General features: G+C 36.5%; 1 protein-coding gene and 1 pseudogene across 1 annotated transcript in view; both read left to right on the plus strand.

Annotated features, from left to right (window-relative positions):
* IDE (insulin degrading enzyme) overlaps positions 1 to 21374 on the plus strand; it is a 63611-nt gene that overhangs the window by 10760 nt on the left and 31477 nt on the right. Inside the window, exons 5-11 of the mRNA XM_015558007.1 lie at positions 9611 to 9733; positions 15115 to 15227; positions 15908 to 16070; positions 16630 to 16722; positions 17143 to 17234; positions 18176 to 18256; positions 20010 to 20113. Of these exons, the coding sequence (XP_015413493.1) occupies positions 9611 to 9733; positions 15115 to 15227; positions 15908 to 16070; positions 16630 to 16722; positions 17143 to 17234; positions 18176 to 18256; positions 20010 to 20113 (769 nt within the window). The remainder of the gene's footprint in view (positions 1 to 9610; positions 9734 to 15114; positions 15228 to 15907; positions 16071 to 16629; positions 16723 to 17142; positions 17235 to 18175; positions 18257 to 20009; positions 20114 to 21374) is intronic.
* On the plus strand, positions 11700 to 12195 carry LOC107181651 (annotated as a pseudogene).

The raw sequence follows: 21374 nt of genomic DNA on the forward strand, positions 1-21374 counted from the left end.
TCGTGCAGATGCCACGTTATCTTCTGATTTTAGAAATGTAAATTAACATTGAGCTTTTTGGAGTAGAGGGTCTGTCATTCCTAAAGTCACATACTTTTGAAAATATAATGAAAGATGTAGCCCTAGAAATTACACATAAAGTTTGTAAAAGTGATCCTCAAAGAAGAGTCCTTTACAGAAATTCATGCTTAATTTATTCCTGTTACTTTTGAGTGACTTAAGATGTTTCTGTGAATGTAGGCTATTTGCCTGTCAAGGGATTATGATTTATTATTCTAATATTAATAATATTTAAATATAAAATATTTTAAAGAGTATTTAAATAATATTTACATAATAATACCAGGAAAATCTGGGTATTTTTAAATGAACAAAATCCAAACATTGTGTTATTTATTTTTAACACATTGTTTGCGGGTAGTTTTTATCGCGCGCTAACAGGTGGTGCGGGCCATTTTTGCTATTTTTTTGCGCAAATGGCAACGTTCAGTAAAATTACGATAACTTTAGTTTACGTATTTATACGTTACCCGCATTCTACCGCTAGTCTATAAAAAACATATTAATACGTGTCCTGCGCTCTACTACCAGTCAACGTAAAACGTATAAGTAAAACGTATAAATACGTTTCCCGCATACAATGTGTTAAGAAAACCTTAGAATATTTGTCCTTTACAGTGTTTTTTCATGCTTCGAGACTAGTATAGATTAGTGGCTTTCAAACTGTTTTTTAAACAACCCACAGTAAGAAGGATGTTTTATTCAGCAACTGAGAGCACATACACATGTGTTTGTGTAAGAGCTAAAACAAAAGTTTTACCAAACATTATCTATCTTACATCTTAGGATGAAGTCTGGTATCCTCATTATATTGTTTCTTTATAAGAAATTCTGTTCTGCAAATACATTAAACTTATTTTGCTATGGTCAAATGGGTTTCAATCCACAGATTAAGTAAACCAAAGTCATAAGCAGTCATTTCAGTAGACTTAGAAAAAACATTGATAAAAGTTAGCACTCATTCATGAATAAAAATAAAAACTCTTGCTCTGATAAAAATCTATCTCAAACATCATGATTAATGGTGAAGTTTCAAAAGGATTTCCACTAAAAGCAAAAAACAAAACAAGAATACCCTCTAATTACTTTTTTTGTTCAGCTGTACTATCGTACTAATTATTGCAATAAGTCAAGGAAAAATGTGATATTTAAAAGGTGGGAAGGAAGCAAAAGAAAATTTTGCTTATTTTCATATGCTGTACTTGTCTGCATACAAAATATTCAAGAAACTCTTCAGATCAGCCATTAAACCAAGATAATTTACCAAAGTTGCCAAAAGAAGAGAACACCAAAATTGTGTTCTTCATAGATGCCAAAATTCTCAACAAAATACTAGCAAACTGAATTCAATAGTACATTAAGAGGATTATATGCCACCAGCAGGTGGGATTTATACCAAGGATGCAACAGTGGTTCAACATCCACAAAACGATGTGATTCATTACATAAACAGAACCAAGGATGAAAATCATGATTATCCCAGTCGATACAGAAAAAGCATTTGATAAAATTCCACTTCTATTTATGATAAAGACTCAACAAAGTGAGTATAGCAGGAACTTACCTTAACTCGATAAAGGCTTTATATGCTAAGAGCACAACTAACATCATACTCACTGGTGAAAAGCTAGGAGCTTTTCATTTAAGATCAGGAACAAGACAAGGATGCCCACTCTCGCCACTATTATTCAACATAGTGCTGGAAGTCCTAGCCACAGCACTCTGACAGAAAAAGAAATAAAAGGCATCCAAACATTAAGGGAAGAAGTAAAACTGTTTGCAGATTACATACTATATATAGAAAACCCTAAAGAATCCAACCAAAATGATAGAATTAATAAGAATTCAGTAAAGTAGCAGGATACAAAATTAATATACAGAAACCTATCATGTTTCTTCATGTTTCTATCTTCTAATAATGAATAATCAGAAGGAGAAATTGAGAAAATGGTCCCATTATCAGTTACATCCAAAAGAATGGAATATCTAAGAATGAACTTAAGCAAGGAGGTAAAAGACCTGTACTCTGAAAACTGTAAGACATTGAAGGGGACAACAAATAAATGGAAGGATATACAGTGCTCATGGATTGGAAGGAATAATGTTGTTAAAATGACGACACTACACAAATTTACAGATTCAGTGCAATTTTCATCAAAATACCAATGTCATTCTTCATAGGACTATAGCAAATAATCCTAAAATTTATATGGAATCACAAAATAGCCAAAGCAATCTTTAGAGAGAAAAACAAAGAACAAAGTGTCATACTTTCTGATCTCAAACTATGCTATAAAGCTATAATATTCAAAACAATCTGGTCCTGCACAAAACAGACACATCAATGGACCAGAATATGGTCAACATATTTATGACAGAGGAGGTAAAAATATACACTGGAATGATAGTTTCTTCAGCAGGTGGTCTTGGAAAATTGGACAGATACATGCAAAAAATGAAAATGGACCACTCTCTTACAGCATATAAGTAAATAAACTCAAAATGGGTTAAAAACTTGAATGTAAGGACTGAGACCGTAAAACTCCTAGAAAAAAACAAAGGATGTAAACTATTTGGCATAAGAATGATCATTCTGGATACAGCTCTTCAGCAAGGGAAATAAAAGCAAAAGCAAAAACAAACAAATGGGACTACATCAAACTAAAAAGCTTCTGCACAGTGAAGGAAACGTTCAACAAAACAAAAAGGCAACCTACTGAATGGGAGAATATATTCACAGGTGGTATATCTGATGAGGGGTTGCTATCCAAACTACATAAGAAACTCATACAATTCAACAAAATAAAGAAACAATCCAATTGAAGAATGAGCAGAGGATATGAAAAGACATTTCTCCAAAGAAGATATACAGGTGGCTAACAGACAAAGGAAAAGATGCTCAATTTCATTGATCATCAGGGAAATGCAAATTAAAACCACAATGAGAAACCACCTCACACTCATCAGAATGGTGGTCATCAATAAATCAATAAATAAATGCTGACGAGGATGTGGAGAAAATGGAACCCTTATGCACTGTTAGTGGGACTGCAAACTGGGGCAGCCCCTATGTAAAACAGTATAGAGATTCCTCAAAAAACTAAAATAGATATACCATCCAACCCTGGCAATTGACTTCTGGGTATTTATCCAAAGAAAACAACACTAATTTGAGAAGATATATGCAGCATTATTTACAAGAGCCAAGATAAGGAAGCAACTGAGGTGTCCATCGATAGATGAATGTGATATAAAGAAAATGTGATATATAAATTATTATATTTCATATATAAGAATTTCAAGTAACTAACTGTAGATACATTAACCTAAACCTTCAGAATCCTGGGTTTTTGTTTTTATTTTATTTAAAATATATTTTATTGATTTTTTTCAGCGAGGAAGGGAGAGGGATAGAGAGCTAGAAAGATCAACCAGCCACCTCCTGCACACCTCCCACTGGGGATGTGCCCGCAACCAAGGTTCATGCCCTTGACCGGAATCGAACCCAGGACCTCTCAGTCCGCAGGCCGACGCCTTATCCACTGAGCCAAACCGGTTTGGCGAATCCTGGGTTTTTAGAGAACATTTAAGATTTTCAGGATTATATGATCAAGTTGACCTTTTCTTGAGAACCTTATCAGACATACAGTTGGAGACAGCTGTAGTTTCTAAAATAGATTTTTAAAACTTCAGTCTTTCCCACAGAATGTAAGAAATATATGGCTGACTTTAGGAAAATAAGTTCTATTTCCTTGAAAGTCAGCATTTATATACATTAGTTCCTGAGTTTATAAACTTTTTTAAAAATAGAATTTAAATTGTTACAATGAAAATATAAATATAGATAGCAATTACTGAGCTTTACAATTTACAAAGCCCCATTCATGTCTATTATCACTTTTCATCAGAATTACAACCTAGCCGAAACCAGTTTGGCTCAGTGGATAGCCTGAGGACTGAAGGGTCCCGGGTTTGATTCCGGTCAAGGGCATGTACCTTGGTTGTGGGCACATCCCCAGTGGGAGATGTGCAGGAGGCAGCTGATCGATATTTCTCTCTCATTGATGTTTCTAACTCTCTCTCTCCCTTCCTCTCTGTAAAAAATCAATAAAATATATTTAAAAAAAAAAAAAAGAATTACAGCCTAAGTTTAGACGCTGTGCTGAGGCTTAGCATGGATTATTCATTTAATCCTCACAGTAATCCTGTGAGATGAGTTCCTTATTCTTATTTACAAATAAGGAAATGGGTTTATAGAGGTTAAGAAACTTGCCTGTGTCCCATAGCTAGGAAACCAAGGAGTTAGGGACTGAGCCCTTGCTTTTAACCTCTGGGCATGTATCCATATTACCCCTATTTTACAGATAAAATAAATGAGCCCTTGGAGATATTTGGAGTCTTTTCCAAGGTTGCTTACTTAGTACATGATGGAGCCAGGACAGGAAACCCCAAATCTCCTAACCACCAAGCCAGTGCTCTCTCCAGGAGGCTCAGAGTGGCAGTCCCATTGGGTCAGCAACCCTGACATCCTCGTCCACTGTGAGAGCTCACTGTAATGATGACAGAGCCAGAAAGGTAGGATTCAGATTTTGGTAGCAGCATTTTAATTTGATGTACACGACCCAGCTGAATTAGCACTAAATTAGGACAGTGTGTGTCTAGAGACTAAGTTGTTATTTGTTATCCCCGCCATATTCACGTTGTTCTCTACACCTGCATTCTTCTTTTCTTTCTTTTTTTAAGTGTTTTTATTGATTTGAGAGAGGGGGGGGAGAGGAGGGAGAAAGATAAGATAGAAACATCAATGTCACCTGCATGCCCCTTACTGGTCTTCAAGCCTGAAACCTGGGCATGTGCCTTACCCCAGGAATGGAACCTGGGGACCTCTTGGTTTGTGGGTTCATGCTCAACCACTGAGCCACACCAGCAGGGCCACACCTGCATTCTTTTTTCTTTTATTTTTTAAATATATTTTATTCATTTTTTACAGAGAGGACGGGAGAGGGATAGAGAGTTAGAAACATCAATGAGAGAGAAACATTGATCAGCTGCCTCCTGCACACCCCCTATTGGGGACCAAGCCAGCAACCTGGGCATGTGCCCATGACTGGAATTGAACCCAGGACCCTTCAGTCCGCAGGCTGACGCTCTATCCACTGAGCCAAACCGGTTAGGTCTACACCTGCATTCTTACATAGAGGAAAGTCATATGGACCTTTGGCTGAGCTTTCTTCCCTACTTTACTGCCACGGTTTCTGTGATATACTTAGAAGGTAGAAGTACCCCCTACAATTCAGATCATAGCAGTAGTAGCTGCTGTTTATTGTGTATTTTTCTACTATACAACAAGTATTATGTTAAGTACTTTGACACTTTTTCAGATTTATTACTTGTCATAAAAGAGATAGGTATAAACACAAACATTACAAATACAGTTTGAGCATCTGATGTACACTTCTCTAATTGCATTTTCCTCCCAGCTCCTGACAGGTAACCACCATCTTAAGCTTGGTGATTATCATTCCCATGTTTTTTTTTATGAAAACATTGCTAGTCATATGTTTTCCTCTGAGCAATACATTGTATAGTTTTTTAAATCTTTTTAAAAATGGTATTTTATTGTGAGTCACCTATGCCACTTGTATTTTTTCTTTCAATGTTATATTTTTAAGGGTTATCCATATTGGTGAATGTGCCTTTGATAAGTTTTTCAGTCTTATTTTTGCTACTATTTGAATAATTCATTGAATGTATGTACCAGTATTTATCATTTTCCTATTAATGGAACAGTGCTGCTGCTGTGAGCATTCTTTGTACATGTTTCCTTGTACACAGAGTTCCCTAGGGTACTAGGAGTGGAATTACTATATAGTAGGACATGTACATTTTCAGATTTAACAGATATTATCTAATTGTTTCCTATAGAGGTTGATTTAATTTGCACTCCCTCATGCAGTGTCTGAGTTTTCATTACTTCATGTCTCTAAATAGCCCTTGGTGTCATCAAACTTTCCATTCTATTTATTGGATGTTGAATACTGTTTTATACTTTATTAAAAATATATTTTTATTGATTTCAGAGAGGAAAGAAGAGGGAGGGAGAGAGAAACATCAGTGAGGAGAGAAAATCATTGATTGGCTGCCTCCTGCATGTCCCCTACAGGGGATTGAGCTCACAGCCTAGGCATGTGCCCTTGACTGGAATTGAACCCGGGACCCTTCAGTCCGCAGGCCGATGCTCTATCCACTGAGCCAAAATGGCCAAAGCTTGTTATTTACAGGTTTTTCCCCCTGTAATTTGGTGTAAGCCTAACAATGTCAGGATAAGAGATTGAGACTAAGAGAAGTTAAATAACTTGTTCAAGGTAGCACTACTGGAAGATAGTTTACCCTGGATTAGGTGAGAGCTCTGCCAGCACTAAAACCAGCATTCCTCTGCACCTCTCTCCCTGGGTAGCGCTTTTGGTGCTGACAATAATAGAGTCCACTCAGTAATTTAAGGACTAATAAGGAATTCTGTGCATCATGTCCTGCTTTTTCTTTCGTTTCTATATCTAACTGTTTTTTGAGAACTTCCACTAGCTAGCCTTTCTGTTTTTAGAAAACTCTTAAAGGAATTGTTCTAATAGCAAGCCTGGCTCTGGCGTATTTGTACCTGATATCCATGTTCTCTGTCAGTGTATTGAGAGCTGACTATCCTGACCCAACAGAGTCAAAGTGAAGAACTTTTTCCTTTTTTTAATTCAGGAGCTTCTAAGGATACAGAACTTCCATTCTGGGATGTGTTTCCAAGTGGACCACCGTTTCCTTCTTGTCATCACATATTAGGAAGACAGCAAACAAATGAGAATGTAGCTTTGTAAAATGGTATCTGTAGCTAAAGCCATTTTCCAAAACAAATGTGATTGCCTCTGTTTATCGGTTTAGCCAGAGATCCAGTATCATTCAGTTTTTACCTTAGATGAGCAAGATTGCTGTTGACAGTGGCACCTTATTTTTCATTTAACATTTTTTTAACGTATTTTATTGATTTTTTACAGGAGAGAGAGAGTTAGAAACATAGATGAGAGAGAAACATCGATCAGCTGCCTCCTGCATACCCCCCCGCCCCACTGGGGATGTGCCCGCAACCAAGGTACATGCCCTTGACCGGAATCAAACCCGGGACCCTTCAGTCCGCAGGCTGACGCTCTATCCACCGAGCCAGACCAGCTAGGGCTTCATTTAACTTTTTATTCAGCACATTTACAGAAGAGTATGTGTGGTTTTGATAAATTGTTGCGTTTTACCTTTGCTGCTAGTTGAAGAATCAGTTGAATGAATATACTATTATTATTTATGTATAACTCATTTAATTTTCAAAACCTGAGCACATGAATCAGCACCCAGTCAAAAACAGAACATTACCAGCACCTCACCAGCCCTCTTTGTGCTCCTTTGTAGTCACTATCCATTTCCCAGGGTAACCTCTGTTCTGCCTTTGCATAACCCAGATTAGTTTTTGTTTTGTATAAATGAAATGATAACGTATATATACACTTTTGTGTATGGCTTCTCTTATTCAGCCTTAAAATTGTGAAGTTCATCTATACTATTGCATATAAAGAGTGGATTATTCATTTTCTTTGCTGTATTGTATTCCGCTGTAGTCCTTTGGCTCATTTAATATGACATTGTCAGTATTTTGCCATTGATGCATGTCTTAGTGTGTTTGGTGTATGCTCCTGCTTTTGTCTCTGTATTTTAAAGTGGACCTAAAGGTAAAGAGTAGAGATTAGAATGGTAAGATATTCAGGTAAGTTAAAATCAAAGCAAGGATGAACTAGACCTGGTTAACCTGAAAGAATTGTTTAAAAATATGTTTTTATTGTTGATAGTATTACAGATACCTCTCATTCCCCCCCCTACCCCTTGCCCCCCTAACCTGAAAGAATTTAAGTTCTAGATGGAGGCCATGATCTTGGTCTTCTTAAACTTTGATCTGAGATTTTTTTTTAACCAGAATATTAACTAGATTGTGAATAGGCAAATCAGATCACATTTAGATTTTTAAAAATCTAATTTCTAATATAAAATTTATAGCATGTTGAAATAAAACTTAATTTCTTTAAATTTGTGTGTTCCAATATGTTGATCTTTGTCCAAATATTGTAGGAATTTGAGCTTGTCAATGTAAATGACTAAGGAAGCTCTAAGCCTACTCTGTTGGAATAGAAGCTTTTAGAATCTTCACTTATTGGAAAAGGGAAACATCATCAATGGTCAAGTTTCACCATAAAATGAGAGAGCTGCAAGCCATTACCCGGCAAAAAGCTCCTTTTTTTCCTGAAGAATTGAGACTCTGGGTACTTTTAAGAATATCTGAATCCTCTAGGTAAAGTGAGGGGATGTTCCAGGATCCCACATAGAGCTGATCTGGAATTGAAGTGGATCTTTAGTGAGAAACTGAAAAGACTAGTTAAGAACCTGGAATCTTGACTAGCAGACTACTGCTTATGAAGATGAGTGCATTGGATTGCTTTGTAACTTGAAAAAGGTTAATGAGCACTTGAACACACTCTCCACTGGATCTGTTAATTCAAGCATTCTGAGGCACGAATCTTGGCTCCAAATACTATGCAGCTCTCTGGACCTAAAAACTGGGTCTAAGATCGCCATCTGGTGGCTCTCTTTGGATATCCAATTTAGTAAAAAAGGGACTTCTAATATCAGTTCATCAATCATTATTAACCCAAAGGGGAAAATTACATCAAGACTATGTTCTGCCATAGTTTCATGTCTGCAGATGAAAGACAGGAGCCCATTTAAGCAGGAGCAATAATAACATTTATTATTCTAAGTAAGATCTTAAGATAGCTCTAGTCAAGGTGCCATTTTTAGAGTCACCAATTGTTGAAATTCCATCTCTCAGTCTCTAAATATCCTTATTAGAAAGGTAGTACTTAATTTGAGTATTTGCTTTAACATGCATATTTCATCCTAATTTGATTAGTTATTTGATTTCATAAGAGATCTCATAGTGGTATTATCACTTGAGACTTGTAAAAATAGCACTACACCTTATTTTTACCAGTCTAAATCAAATTCATGAAAATTTACATCACAGATTTAGTGCTGCAGCCAAGAATAGTACATTTATTTCCACAAGTAACTTGGCAAGTTCCAAAAAGATCCCTTAGTGGCTATGCTAAATTAATGGTGTAGCACTTAGGGAATTAAAGTAAGTGTGAATGAAGGCCATGTGGATCTAATTTTATCTTATAAGTGCTCATATTACCTACTATCTCATAGGGGTTTTAGGAAATATAATTTTTATAAAGCACTTCAAGTTCCTGAGGGAAAATTCTATAGTTTAAAATGTCACTGTTTTGCACTATACTGTTTTGTTTATCCAGCTTATATTCAAACATATTTGGCTAATCACTGTGTGTATCAGCTTGAACTCTGTTTTTTAGGTTCAACTTACAGCGATGTTGCAATAATTACAAACTTTTAAGTCCACATACTAGTAGTTTGTGTTTTCTGAGAAATGTTTTTTTCTCCCTTTCAGGTAACAAATATACTCTAGAGACTAGACCAAACCAAGAAGGCATTGATGTAAGACAAGAGCTACTGAAATTCCATTCTACGTATTATTCATCCAACTTAATGGCTATTTGTGTTTTAGGTCGAGGTAAGAATCCTTAAACTTTTTTTCACTGAATTGGATAATAAAAGTTTTCCATTTTGGCTTTTTCAAAGTATTTGGGAGAAGGATATACAATATTACCTTTTATCTGCTCAGAGGTTTTTGAAAATGATTTCCTTGTAGAAAAAAGCTTAGGCGATTTTTAATGGAGAACTGAAGAAAATATAAATTGATCATAGGTGCTCTAGGCATATAAAATAAAGTACATATAAAAGAAAAGATTGAAAGATTTGACCTGATAACAACTCAAAAACTAGAAACAATATTAAAAGACAGATGATGATGAACTGGGAAAACTTTGGAATGTAAACAAGAAAGGTTTGATATATGTAGCTATACTAATAAAAGGGTAATATGCTAATTAGACCAGATATCTTCTGGACAAAGCCATGGTGGAGGGGGCCGAGGCAGAGGCGGTTAGGGGCGATCAGGCTGGCAGGCAGAGGCGGTTAGGGGCAATCAGGCAGGCAGGCGAGCGGTTAGGAGCCAGCAGTCCCCGATTGCAAGAGGGATGTCTGATTGCTGGTTTAGGCCCGATGCCGCAGGGGTCCTGGATTGGAGAGGGTTGAGAGACCCCCCTCACATGCACAGATTTTGTGCACCGGGCCACTAGAGTGTGTGTGTGTGTGTGTGTGTGTAATTGATTTCAGAGAGGACGGGAGAGGAAGAGAGAGAATCATTGATTGGCTGCCTCCTTCATGCCCCTGACTGGGGATCGAGCCTGCAACCCGGGAATTGAGCCATGACCCCCCTGGTTCATAGGTCACTGAGCCACACTGGCTCGGCCAAGATTTTATTTTTTTAAAAATGAAAATAAACTAATTATAATACATTGTTTCCCTCTATTGAATTACCATAATTTTGGTTTTAAAGTAATACTCATTATAGAAAAGGGATACTCTTGTATTGGTGGAGGTGTATACAAGTTATACAGTTATTCTTTCTAGAGGACATTTTAACAAGATACATTACCTTTAAAATGTAGTGGGCCTCCTAGTGCTTACCACAGGCTAATGTCCTTACACAGACTGTTAGAAAGAGGAGGCAGAGCAAACCCACCCGGTATACACCTGAGCTCCGGCTCTTTGCCACATCTGTGTTGTTAAAGGGAGGATCTGGCAGGGGGAAAGGTACATTTTTACTTTTAGAAGCACAATCTAAGGAAGTAAATACGAGTTCTAACAGGTGATGCACAAGGATTTTTGGTCAATATAGTACTTGTTAGTGAAAAGTTAGAAACAGTCTAAATGTTTAAAATAGGAGACTGGTTAAAATAGTGATGCAATAGCAATATAATAGAATATTTTATAGAAAATAGTATTCCTTCTCCCACTTTCTGTCTGACATGCTTTATTTTTCTTGATAACATTTATTGCTTCCTGGAATATTAATATTTATGGTTGTCTACAATACCAGCATCTTGTTCACTGCTTTGTTCCCAATGCCTGGAATGGTGCGAGGGGACAAAGTAGAAAACAAAAGCACCATGGGCTATGTGATCTCATTTGTGTATGTAAAAAAAATTCTAAAAGACATACATGGGAGATATAAGAGAAAATAGAAAAACACATACCAGAAATTTAATAATGTGGGATAGTGGTTAAGAACTCATCCTCTAGAGTCCGACAGCTTGGGTTTGAATTCCAAATATACTGTTTAGTTGTGTGAGCTAGCAAAATTACTTCAATTCTCTGAACTTCAGTTTTGCATTTGTAAAATGGAGGCAATACCTCATATGTGTTGTGAGGTTTAATTAAGATAATGCAGAAAAAATGTCCGTGTAGTGCCGGACATATATCAAATGGTTCATGAATGGTGGCTACACTTAGCATCCCATAATCATGACATTATGGATGAGTTTTGTCTCTTCTTTTTTATTTTGTTTTTCTAAGTTTTCTGCTATTGGCAAATGTTACTTTTGTAGTTAGAAAATAAGCAATAGGCCTCTTGCATCTCGGCCACCGACATGCCACCTAGACTGAGGAAGACTCGAAAACTTCGGGGCCAAGTGAGCCACGGCCACAGCCGCATCAGCAAGCAAAGGAAGCACCTGGGGGGCCGAGATAATGCTGGTGGCTTGCATCATCACAGGATCAGCTTCGACAAATATCACCCAGGTTACTTTGGGAAAGTTGGTATGAGGTGTTACCGCTTAAAAGAGGAACCAGAGCTTCTGCCCAACTGTCAATGTTGATAAACTGTGGACCCTTGTCAAGTGAGCAGACACGAGTCACTGCTGCCAAAAGCAAGACTGGAGCTGCTCCTTCATGGATGTGGTGCGATCAGGCTACTACTAAGTTCTGGGGATGGGAAAGCTCCCTAAGCAGCCTGTCATTGTGAAGGCCAAATTCTTCAGCAGAAGAGCTGAGGAGAAGATTAAGGGTGTTGGTGGGGCCTGTGTCCTGGTAGCTTGAAGCTACATGGAGGGGAGTTCATTAAAATGTCCACAAGTTAAAAAAATAAAATAAAGGAAAGAAAATAAGCAATAGGAACCAGGATATAAAATGGGTCTAAGAAGTGAGGGCTAATTTTAAAAAGTATACTTTATAATCCTACGTGTTTTCTAAATGTAGGTAGGACAAGCGTGTTCAGTGTCATTGGTCCCGGGAATAGATGCTTCAGCTGTGTTTTTGTCTGTGCCCTATTAAAATAAAACATGATTTTAATAAGCACTTATTGAGCAGGTTAATGACAGCAGATGAATCAGACATGAGTGCTGCTCTGTATTCTTGGTTTAGTGGAGATCCGAATAGTGTCTAAAAGAAACGAGATGTTTCAATTCCCCGACCGTGTACACATCACTCTCCCAGTGTGACTGACCCCCTGGGCTAAGTTCAGTAGACTTGATGAGAGGCCTGGGAGAAGTGTCCTTACAGTACAGAGGTGTTAAGAGGAAGCAGGATCTCTTGGAGGAGGGTAGAAGAGTTACCATGTGGAAGATTTTTGTCACGAAGGGACAAAGACATTTTTCTCTGTTCTCCCACAGCACCATCCCTCTAGTTGTGGTAGCACTAATTACCTGGACACTTGACAAATCGGTACTTATCAAGTACAGACACTGGGATGCCAAGTACTAATGATGTAAAGATGAATGAGACTTAGTTCCTTGTTCTTTGGCTGCTCACAGCTTAGTGGTGAAGACGGACTGTGCAGTATTGTACAGCTCCTTATCTTTAAAAAGCCATATTGTGAATTTATGCTTTTAGGCCAGAGTACTGGAAAGGCACACGTGATGGAACCTTGCTCTGAAGAGCTTTGCCGTCATCAGCACTCCAGGTCCACAAACCTTTGTTGACTGCCCACCTTGCTTCATGTCTCATGTCCCACCTGTGTCTCTTTATGTCAGAGCTGTCACTGACATCTCTTGCTCCAAAGATACCTGCTGCTCCATTCCCTAATTCACTTGTCATATAACAAGCAGCCTCTAATCTGCCTTTTATGTGGCTCTGGATACTTGGGGGCCTTTCAAACATGTCAAATCAAAGTAAAAATAACATGTTTTGTAAATAAAGTGCAAATGCCCACTTTTATAGGCCTAGGAGAGAATTTCAGATTATATGAGAGCAGTTCTCAAATAGTGATTAAGAACGCTCTAGAGAGTTCATGGAAAAGTTCAAAATGGGTCATAGAACATCAAGGGACATTTCTTATTTGATCCAAATGCTTCCTGACAGTAACAAGTGATGAATGTTTATACCATTTATAAGTAACCTATTTTTGAGGAGACAGAATCAAGGTGAGTGGTTATATTATTTATGAAAAGATAGCCTTTTCCACTTTTTCCTTTTTAGAATAATTGTAAAGCCTATACATGGAAAAAATTTCATCTGACACTGAAAGGTATAAAATAGAAATCAAATTCTTCTTCCTCATCCCATCCTATAACCACCATACCTTCTCCTTAAAGATAGTCACCTTAATTAAAAAAAAATTGTCACCTTAAGTCATTTCTTATTATATATTTCCAAAGTAGAATTTTGTTAATATACTTACATATATGTATCTTTGTTAAAAAATTAAATAAGATACATCACATGGCATTGCTTTCTAGCCTGCAGTTTTCACTTAATAGAGCATTGAGACATTTTCATATATAGACCTTTCCCTCATTAATGGCTGCATTAAATTCTACTGTTCAGACATTTCATAAAATCCACACATTGGTAGCTATTAGGTCATTTCCAGTTTTTGTTGTTGTTATAAACTATTGTAGTGAACATCTTATAACTTTATAAACTTTTACAAGTATAACTCTATTAAAAAATATAGGTAGGTAATAACATAGGAGAACTTCATGTAAGTGGCCACATAATTTTATCGACAAGTACAAGTTTTTGAGTGAATTTGGAATATTATAATAAAGTATTGTTTAATGTTAGACTTTGGAAGAGACTTGTGATCATCCCACCCAACTTTCTAGTTTTACAGAACCTGGAGTGGTTAACCAGCCTCTTCAAGTAGTCCGTTGACATAGTTGCTTGGTAAAGCGAGGGTTAGAATCCAGGTCCCCTTACCGCTCCCCCACTCCCCCCCCAGAATTCTTTTCACCATTTTATAGACATTCTGCACAAAATCAATCATTTGCAAACTCTAATATTTGACTTTTAGCAATGAATGTAGACTATTTATAAGGTGGATGTCACAGTTTGTCAGCTGATGGTTTAGTATGGGAATCATGGAAAAAATAGCTTCTAAATGCAACTGATTATTATTGTTTCTAAATTTATTGCAGTATAACATTTGTGTAACAGCTTTTTATTTATTCATTATTAATTTTTTAATCCTCACCCAAGGATATTTTTTTTATTGATATTGTGAGTGGAAAGGAGGGAGTTGGGGGGAAGTGGGCAGAGAGGGAGAGAAAGAGAGAGAGATCAACGTGAGAGAGAGAGACATAGATTGATTGCTGCCCGCAGGAACCCTGACCTGGGCCAGGGATTGAACCTGCAATGCTTTGATGCTTGGGTTGACGTTCTAACCATTTAGCAACACCATCTAGACCAGCATAACATTTTTTAGACTATAAAGAGGTAGATGTGAAGTATATCATTATCAATATAGTTTAATAGCTTTAGAAGTTATATAGGCATTTCTAATACTTAACTGCTTCAATTTACCTGAAACAATAAAAGAAAACCACGCATTTAGGTTTTTCTTTAATAGTCCTGAGGTTTATCAGGGATCCTAAGGTTGCCTCCCCACCCCCCCCCAGCTGTATTGAGATATAACTGACATACAACATTGTGTAAGTTTAAGGTGTATGACGTGATTTTATGTTTGTATATGAGATCCTAAAGGCCTTAAATACTACTTGTCATATGTTATGATTAGATTAAGTTCTGTTTTCCCTATATGTTTTCCTGTAGAATCATTAGACGACTTGACTGATCTGGTGGTAAGGTTATTTTCTGAAGTGGAGAACAAAAATGTCCCATTGCCAGAATTCCCTGAACACCCTTTCCAAGAAGAACATCTTAAAGTAAGTACATGTATTTCTGGTTTTGTTTTGTTTTTTAAGTTTATGGACTTATATACCTAGTTTACCAAATAATAGATGGAAATTTTTGAAGATTTTATTATTTATATAGTTTTTACTATTTATCTGGATAATCAAATCAATTTCACATTTATTAGGGACATGTTTCATCAAAAAGATACCAATATAATCCGATCTTTGCATGCTAAAAGTAGTTTTGGTAGCTGTAACCTTAGCAGACTATAAAAGCTATGATCCAATGCCAGAGGGCAAGCATCCAGAAGTATTTAGCTGCACAGTTCAGGGGATAAAACGTGGACTTTATACAAAATGTAATGACATTCCACTAAGAAAGAGGCCAGGTCATTATTTCTTTATGCTTAGTGTGATCTTCTTTGGCAGTTGAGTCTCTCTTGAATTTTGAATTCTTATATGAAAATCAATATTCTTCATAGTTTATAAGTATAGGGTGTCCTCCCCCCAAAATATATATACACACTTTGAATAATCATAAAGGCAGTGTTTATTAAAATACATTTCATTTTCAAAATTGAGCTATCAGCTGTTAAAGTGTGCATATATTTTTGAGGGACACCCATTTTTTGGGGGGGAGGACACACCCTGTATTTTATTCAGTGAGAGTTGTATGTAGCTAATCTTTTATGATTTTTCACCCCCTCCAGCAAATGTATAAAATCGTACCTATTAAGGATATTAGGAATCTTTATGTGACATTTCCCATACCTGACCTTCAGAAATACTATAAATCAAATCCTGGTCATTATCTTGGTCATCTTATTGGGCATGAAGGTCCTGGAAGTCTGTTATCAGAACTTAAATCAAAGGGTAAGTCTTTTGGGCACCAGCTTCTGAGCATAATATTCCACTATATCTCATTTCCTCCTAAATATTTTCCTGTGAAAAAAAACATTTTTGGATGAGAGACTGTTTTGGGTTTATGGGGGAGAGAGGTAGTGGTTGTTAAGTGTACTTAGTTTTTTGCTTTGGGGGACTTCACACCCCCCAATAATAAAGTGTCAGTACCCGTAATTTTTTTTGCCTGCTCTTACCCTGGAAACCAGAGGGTGTACCAAGATCTAGTCTGTAAAGGATTTCCAAGGCCCCTCTCAACTTAGGCTTCACTTTCACACACACTTACACAGTAGTCTACTCTTGATTTGGGAACTGACTTGGGGAGTCCTGAAGAAAGCTTCCAAGCCCCCCAAAGTCCCTTAAGTCTTCTGCACTATATGAAACTGCTTTTCTGCTCTTTTTTCTAATCACCTCCACCCCCAGTCTTTTCTGCAGGAGGTCCATTCTAATCTTTTTGTGAATTTTAAAAAAGATTCCTTTGTCCTAAAAGAGGCCACACATGCAATCATGTTATTTGTGTTGATTGTTACAGGCTGGGTAAATACTCTTGTTGGCGGGCAGAAGGAAGGAGCTCGAGGTTTTATGTTTTTTATCATTAATGTGGACTTAACTGAAGAAGGATTATGTAAGTGTTGACTTTTTTTGTCTTTGAATGAAAAATGACTTTGTATGATTTATTTTTTTAATTTCCTTACCTGTGATCTGTTTTATGTTTGTGAAGTTATAAACACTTCATCCATTGTACTTTTCATGTGCAATGTGCCCTTCGTTTCATGGATGATTTTCCCACCTTAACATCTGATCATTATGTTGCACTTGTCAAATGTGTACTTGGCTTTTCATTTGCTCATTTATTATCCCAGAGCCCATTCTATTACATACCCCAAAGCCTAGAGGGCCTTGTTTGTGGGACCCTAAAACCTGTCTCAGGGAGGTGAGAACTCCATTTCGTAGAGGGACCATCTTCTGCTTACTTTAGGAGCGAGCTCACTGCTTTAAAGGATTTGAGGACTGAATGGTTTTTAAGTGTGCCCCTTTTTTCCAGTACATGTTGAAGATATAATTTTGCACATGTTTCAATACATTCAGAAGTTACGTGCAGAAGGACCTCAAGAATGGGTTTTCCAAGAGTGCAAGGTACCTTTGTTTCACCAAAATTATTCTTAAGGAAAATTCTCAGAAAACATATATATGTGAATTAATTTAAATTTAAGGCCCAGTGAAACTTTTGAAGATTTTTTTTTCCTAATTTAAGTAAAGGTTTGCAATGCATAGTAGCTTTAGTTAAGGTTTAGTTTGATTGGCTGCCTCGGGCACAATTAAGGGTTATGGCATCATATAACCTTTTTCAGGAAGGAAAAGGGAAGAAATCGGTTTGCTTTTCTGTCCCTCAGAAGAATGCCAGCAGTTTCTTGAGCTTGTATCGGCTTACTTTACTGTGTCTGAGGCTGCATGATCTCTGTTATTTTCAGATCTGGTAATAAAACTCTGTAGCAAACTTCAAAGAAGTAGTGAATTGTCTTATATATGATTGTGGTGTTAAAAGTGATCTTACTGAATGAAAAAACTTGGCTATCTTTCTCTTTTCCCCCTTTTCTTTTCCTTTTTAAATAAAAATAAAACAAAAGGGATTTCTTTTCCAAAATTTTAAATGATTGTTTTTAAAGGGCTTTTAAAAATTTGCACTTTATATTTACCGTAAGGCTTATCAAAGTTCTGAAATATAATTTAGGATGAGAGACATCTTTTTTACCTAAGTAAAAGTTTCAAGGTATAACCTCAGAAATTTATGACAATAGTTCTAATCTGGGTGCATTTCTCTGAATGGGTCAGTAAAATTATCATCTATGCAACTAACTGTTGGGTTTCACAAGGTTCTTCCCCACAGTTTTCCTAACTATTTGCTATTTTCATTCATGTTCTATACATTTCTAAAGCAAGCATAGTCATTTTTTCAGTAAGTGTAACGACGTTAAGTATAGAGTAGAAAATCTATAGTGCAAACCAAATACACATACAAAAAGCTATTTTAAAATAATAGTTGACTTGTCTCTAATTTGGTTAACTTTCCATTTTAGGACTTGAATGCTGTTGCTTTTAGGTTTAAAGATAAAGAGAGGCCACGGGGCTATACGTCTAAGATCGCAGGAATATTGCATGTAAGTTTGCTATTGTTTTACTATATGTATTGGTGTATAGACTATTTCAGTGACCCTGCATATATTACTTTCAATACTATACAAATTATAAAAATTGAAGTTGCAGTATGAAATTTTAGACTTTGTAGCAATCTCGCCAACTTTTATGTCAAAACATGCTTAAAATCTTAATTTTCATCATTCTAAAAATTGTCATCTGTAATATTTTTCATTATGTAGGCATTTTACTTAATGACTTTCAATATTTTTCAATTCTACAGTATGTCAACTGCTAATTATATGAAAGCAATAGGTCATTTATTCACTTTTCTCCATCTCCATTGCTACTACCCTAGTCCGAGCTGCCATCATTTCTTGCCTGGACTACCATTATAGTCTCTTATCTGGGTTCCTGGTTTCTCTCTTATTCTCATTGTAGTTTATTTTTCCAGCTTCAGTGATTTTTTGAAAACCAAATAGATTGTTTCACTCCTCTATGTCAAGTTATTCAGTGGTTTCTCATCAAGAGTTGGAATAAAATCCGCAATTTTACCTTAGCCTTCAAGGTGATCTGGCCCCAGCCTATCTCTCTGACTATACTGTATACCCTTCCCCCCGACCCCCCAATCTACCTTTCCCATTCCCATTCCACTCCAGTGATACTGTTTGCCTAATCTTCAGTCATTAAGTTCATTCTTCCATCTTACATTTGGTGTTTCCTCTACCTGGAACACTCTGATATATGCATGTCAATGTTGTTCTTTTTTTTAAAATGAAGCTGTACTGATAATGTTTTTACTTTTTGCCTTTTTTAAATATATTTTTTATTGATTTCAGGGAAGGAAGAGGGAGAGAGAGACAGAAACAGAATGAGAGAGAATCATTGATTGGCTGCCTCCTGCACACCCCCCAACTGGGGATCGAGCACACAACCCAGGCATGTACCTGGGCCAGAATTGAACCATGACCTCCTGGTTTATAGGTTGACACTCAACCACTGAGCCACGCCAGCCAGGCTGTCAGTGTTCTTCTTATCCTTTGGGTCTCCTCAGAGAGTCCTTATCTTGACCTCCCAATCATGCCCCTACCCTTGTATAATTTTCCTCATAGCACTTATAAATATAATGACAATGTTTATTTATTATCTGCCTCCTTCCCAGTTACAATATAATCTCCTTTCAGAACAGGGGCATCATCTGTCTTGTCTACCCTGGTATCCACAGCAGTGCCTAGAACAGAGTAGGTGTTCATTAAATACTTGTTGAATTAATGGATCAATCAATCTGTATTGGAAGTTGCTCTTACTGAAAAGCATCTTCTACCTTATTTTTCTTCACTAGCCAGAAATATAAGCCATTTCCCCCCACAACAACTCTAAATGTTTGTCTGATATCTTTAAAAAATTTTGAGAGGAAATTTTGTTCATAAAAATGTATTTACTTTATACTAAGAATCCTGTAGATGTCAGCATTTAACCATCAAATTTTCTTCCTTAATAAATACTCAGTTTTTAGGCAGAAATACTACATTTTTCCCTGGAAAAACATTGTGATTTTGTTTCTATAATGTAAGTGTATTTGGGCATTAACTACAAAATCATGCCACAATATGAAACTGCTTAAAGTGTGGTAGGAAAGAGAAAAGATTGAGACATTTTTCTAGTGGAGTAAAATTTAATGAAGGGGAAGTGGGGGAATATAAAATAATGTGTTTCCCATGTTAGATATCTGATTGCTTCTTATTCAGTTAGTATTGTACTTTGTTTGTTTTAAAGTATTATCCCCTAGAAGAAGTGCTCACAGCTGAATATTTACTGGAAGAATTTAGACCTGATTTAATAGAGATGGTTCTTGATAAACTCAGACCAGAAAATGTCCGGTGAGTCACTCTACAGATTTTACTGTTACATACTACATTTTCAGTAATGATCAGAATCTGAAAATATGAAATTGTGACTAAAATGCTTTAAAACATTTTGTTAAGCATGATTACAAAGTAGAGAGAATTGTGTAATGTACCATATCTAACTTCAACAGTCAGTACATGGCCTGTCTTTTTATCTTTACCCTCTTCACTTATCCTCCCTTCACTCTAAATATTTTGAGACAGTATCTCTAAAACATGAAGATTCTATCATGAATAAAATATAATAATTGATCATCTTAACCTGGCTTTATCCTAACTCAAATGCCCAAGGTATCAGCTCATCTATCTGGTTTTATAAACAAATGAGGACACCCTCTTTTTTTTTTAAGTGGAAGTGAGGATTACAATCTCAGAATTCTTCTGACCAACCAGTGGTCAACCAGGAGATGAAAAGTTAGTTAGAAGAGCTCCTACAGTAACAGAGGTATTACTGTTAGAGGAGGGTCAGCCCTAAAGCGATTATTAGTTACCACGTGATATTTCTGCCTTAAAATTGAATTTCAGCCCTAACCAGTTTGGCTCAGTGGATAGAATGTCGGCCTGCAGACTGAAGGGTCCCAGGTTTGATTCCGGTCAAGGGCATGTACCTTGGTTGCGGGCGCATCCCCAGTAGGGGGTGTGCAGGAGGCAGCTGATCTCTCTCATTGATGTTTCTAACTCTCTGTTCCCCTCCCTTCCTCTCTATAAAAAATCAATAAAATCTATTTTTTTAAAAAAATTGAATTTCACCTATATCTTTTTAAAGTCGATTGATTATTTGACAAATGCACCAACATAATTAAATTGGGAAAGGAGAGGCTTTTCAACAAATGGTGCTTTTCTACTATCCATCATCCATATGAAAAAAGATGAAACTTGACCTTTATACCATTCACAAAAATTAATTTGAAAGGTTATAGACCTAGGTATAAAAGGTAACCTATAGAACTTCTAGAAGAAAACAAAGGAAAATATATTTAAAACCTTGAAATAGGCAATGATTTTTTTAGAACATATGCAGAAATTATTAAAGAAAAAACATTGATAAACTAGACTTTATAGAGATAAAAACTTCTGTTCATAGGGTGATTTATGCATTTACTGACATGATTAAAATATAGTGAAGAAAAATACTCAGAACACGTACGAAATCATTTAAGGCAAGTAAAGCAGTTTAAATATATGTTTTCCTCGCTGCAGCTACAAATTCTTTAAAAAATTAACCTAAGTCCTG

Source organism: Myotis davidii, unplaced genomic scaffold, assembly GCF_000327345.1.
Source record: "Myotis davidii unplaced genomic scaffold, ASM32734v1 scaffold271, whole genome shotgun sequence".
NCBI classification, from domain to species: domain Eukaryota; kingdom Metazoa; phylum Chordata; class Mammalia; order Chiroptera; family Vespertilionidae; genus Myotis; species Myotis davidii.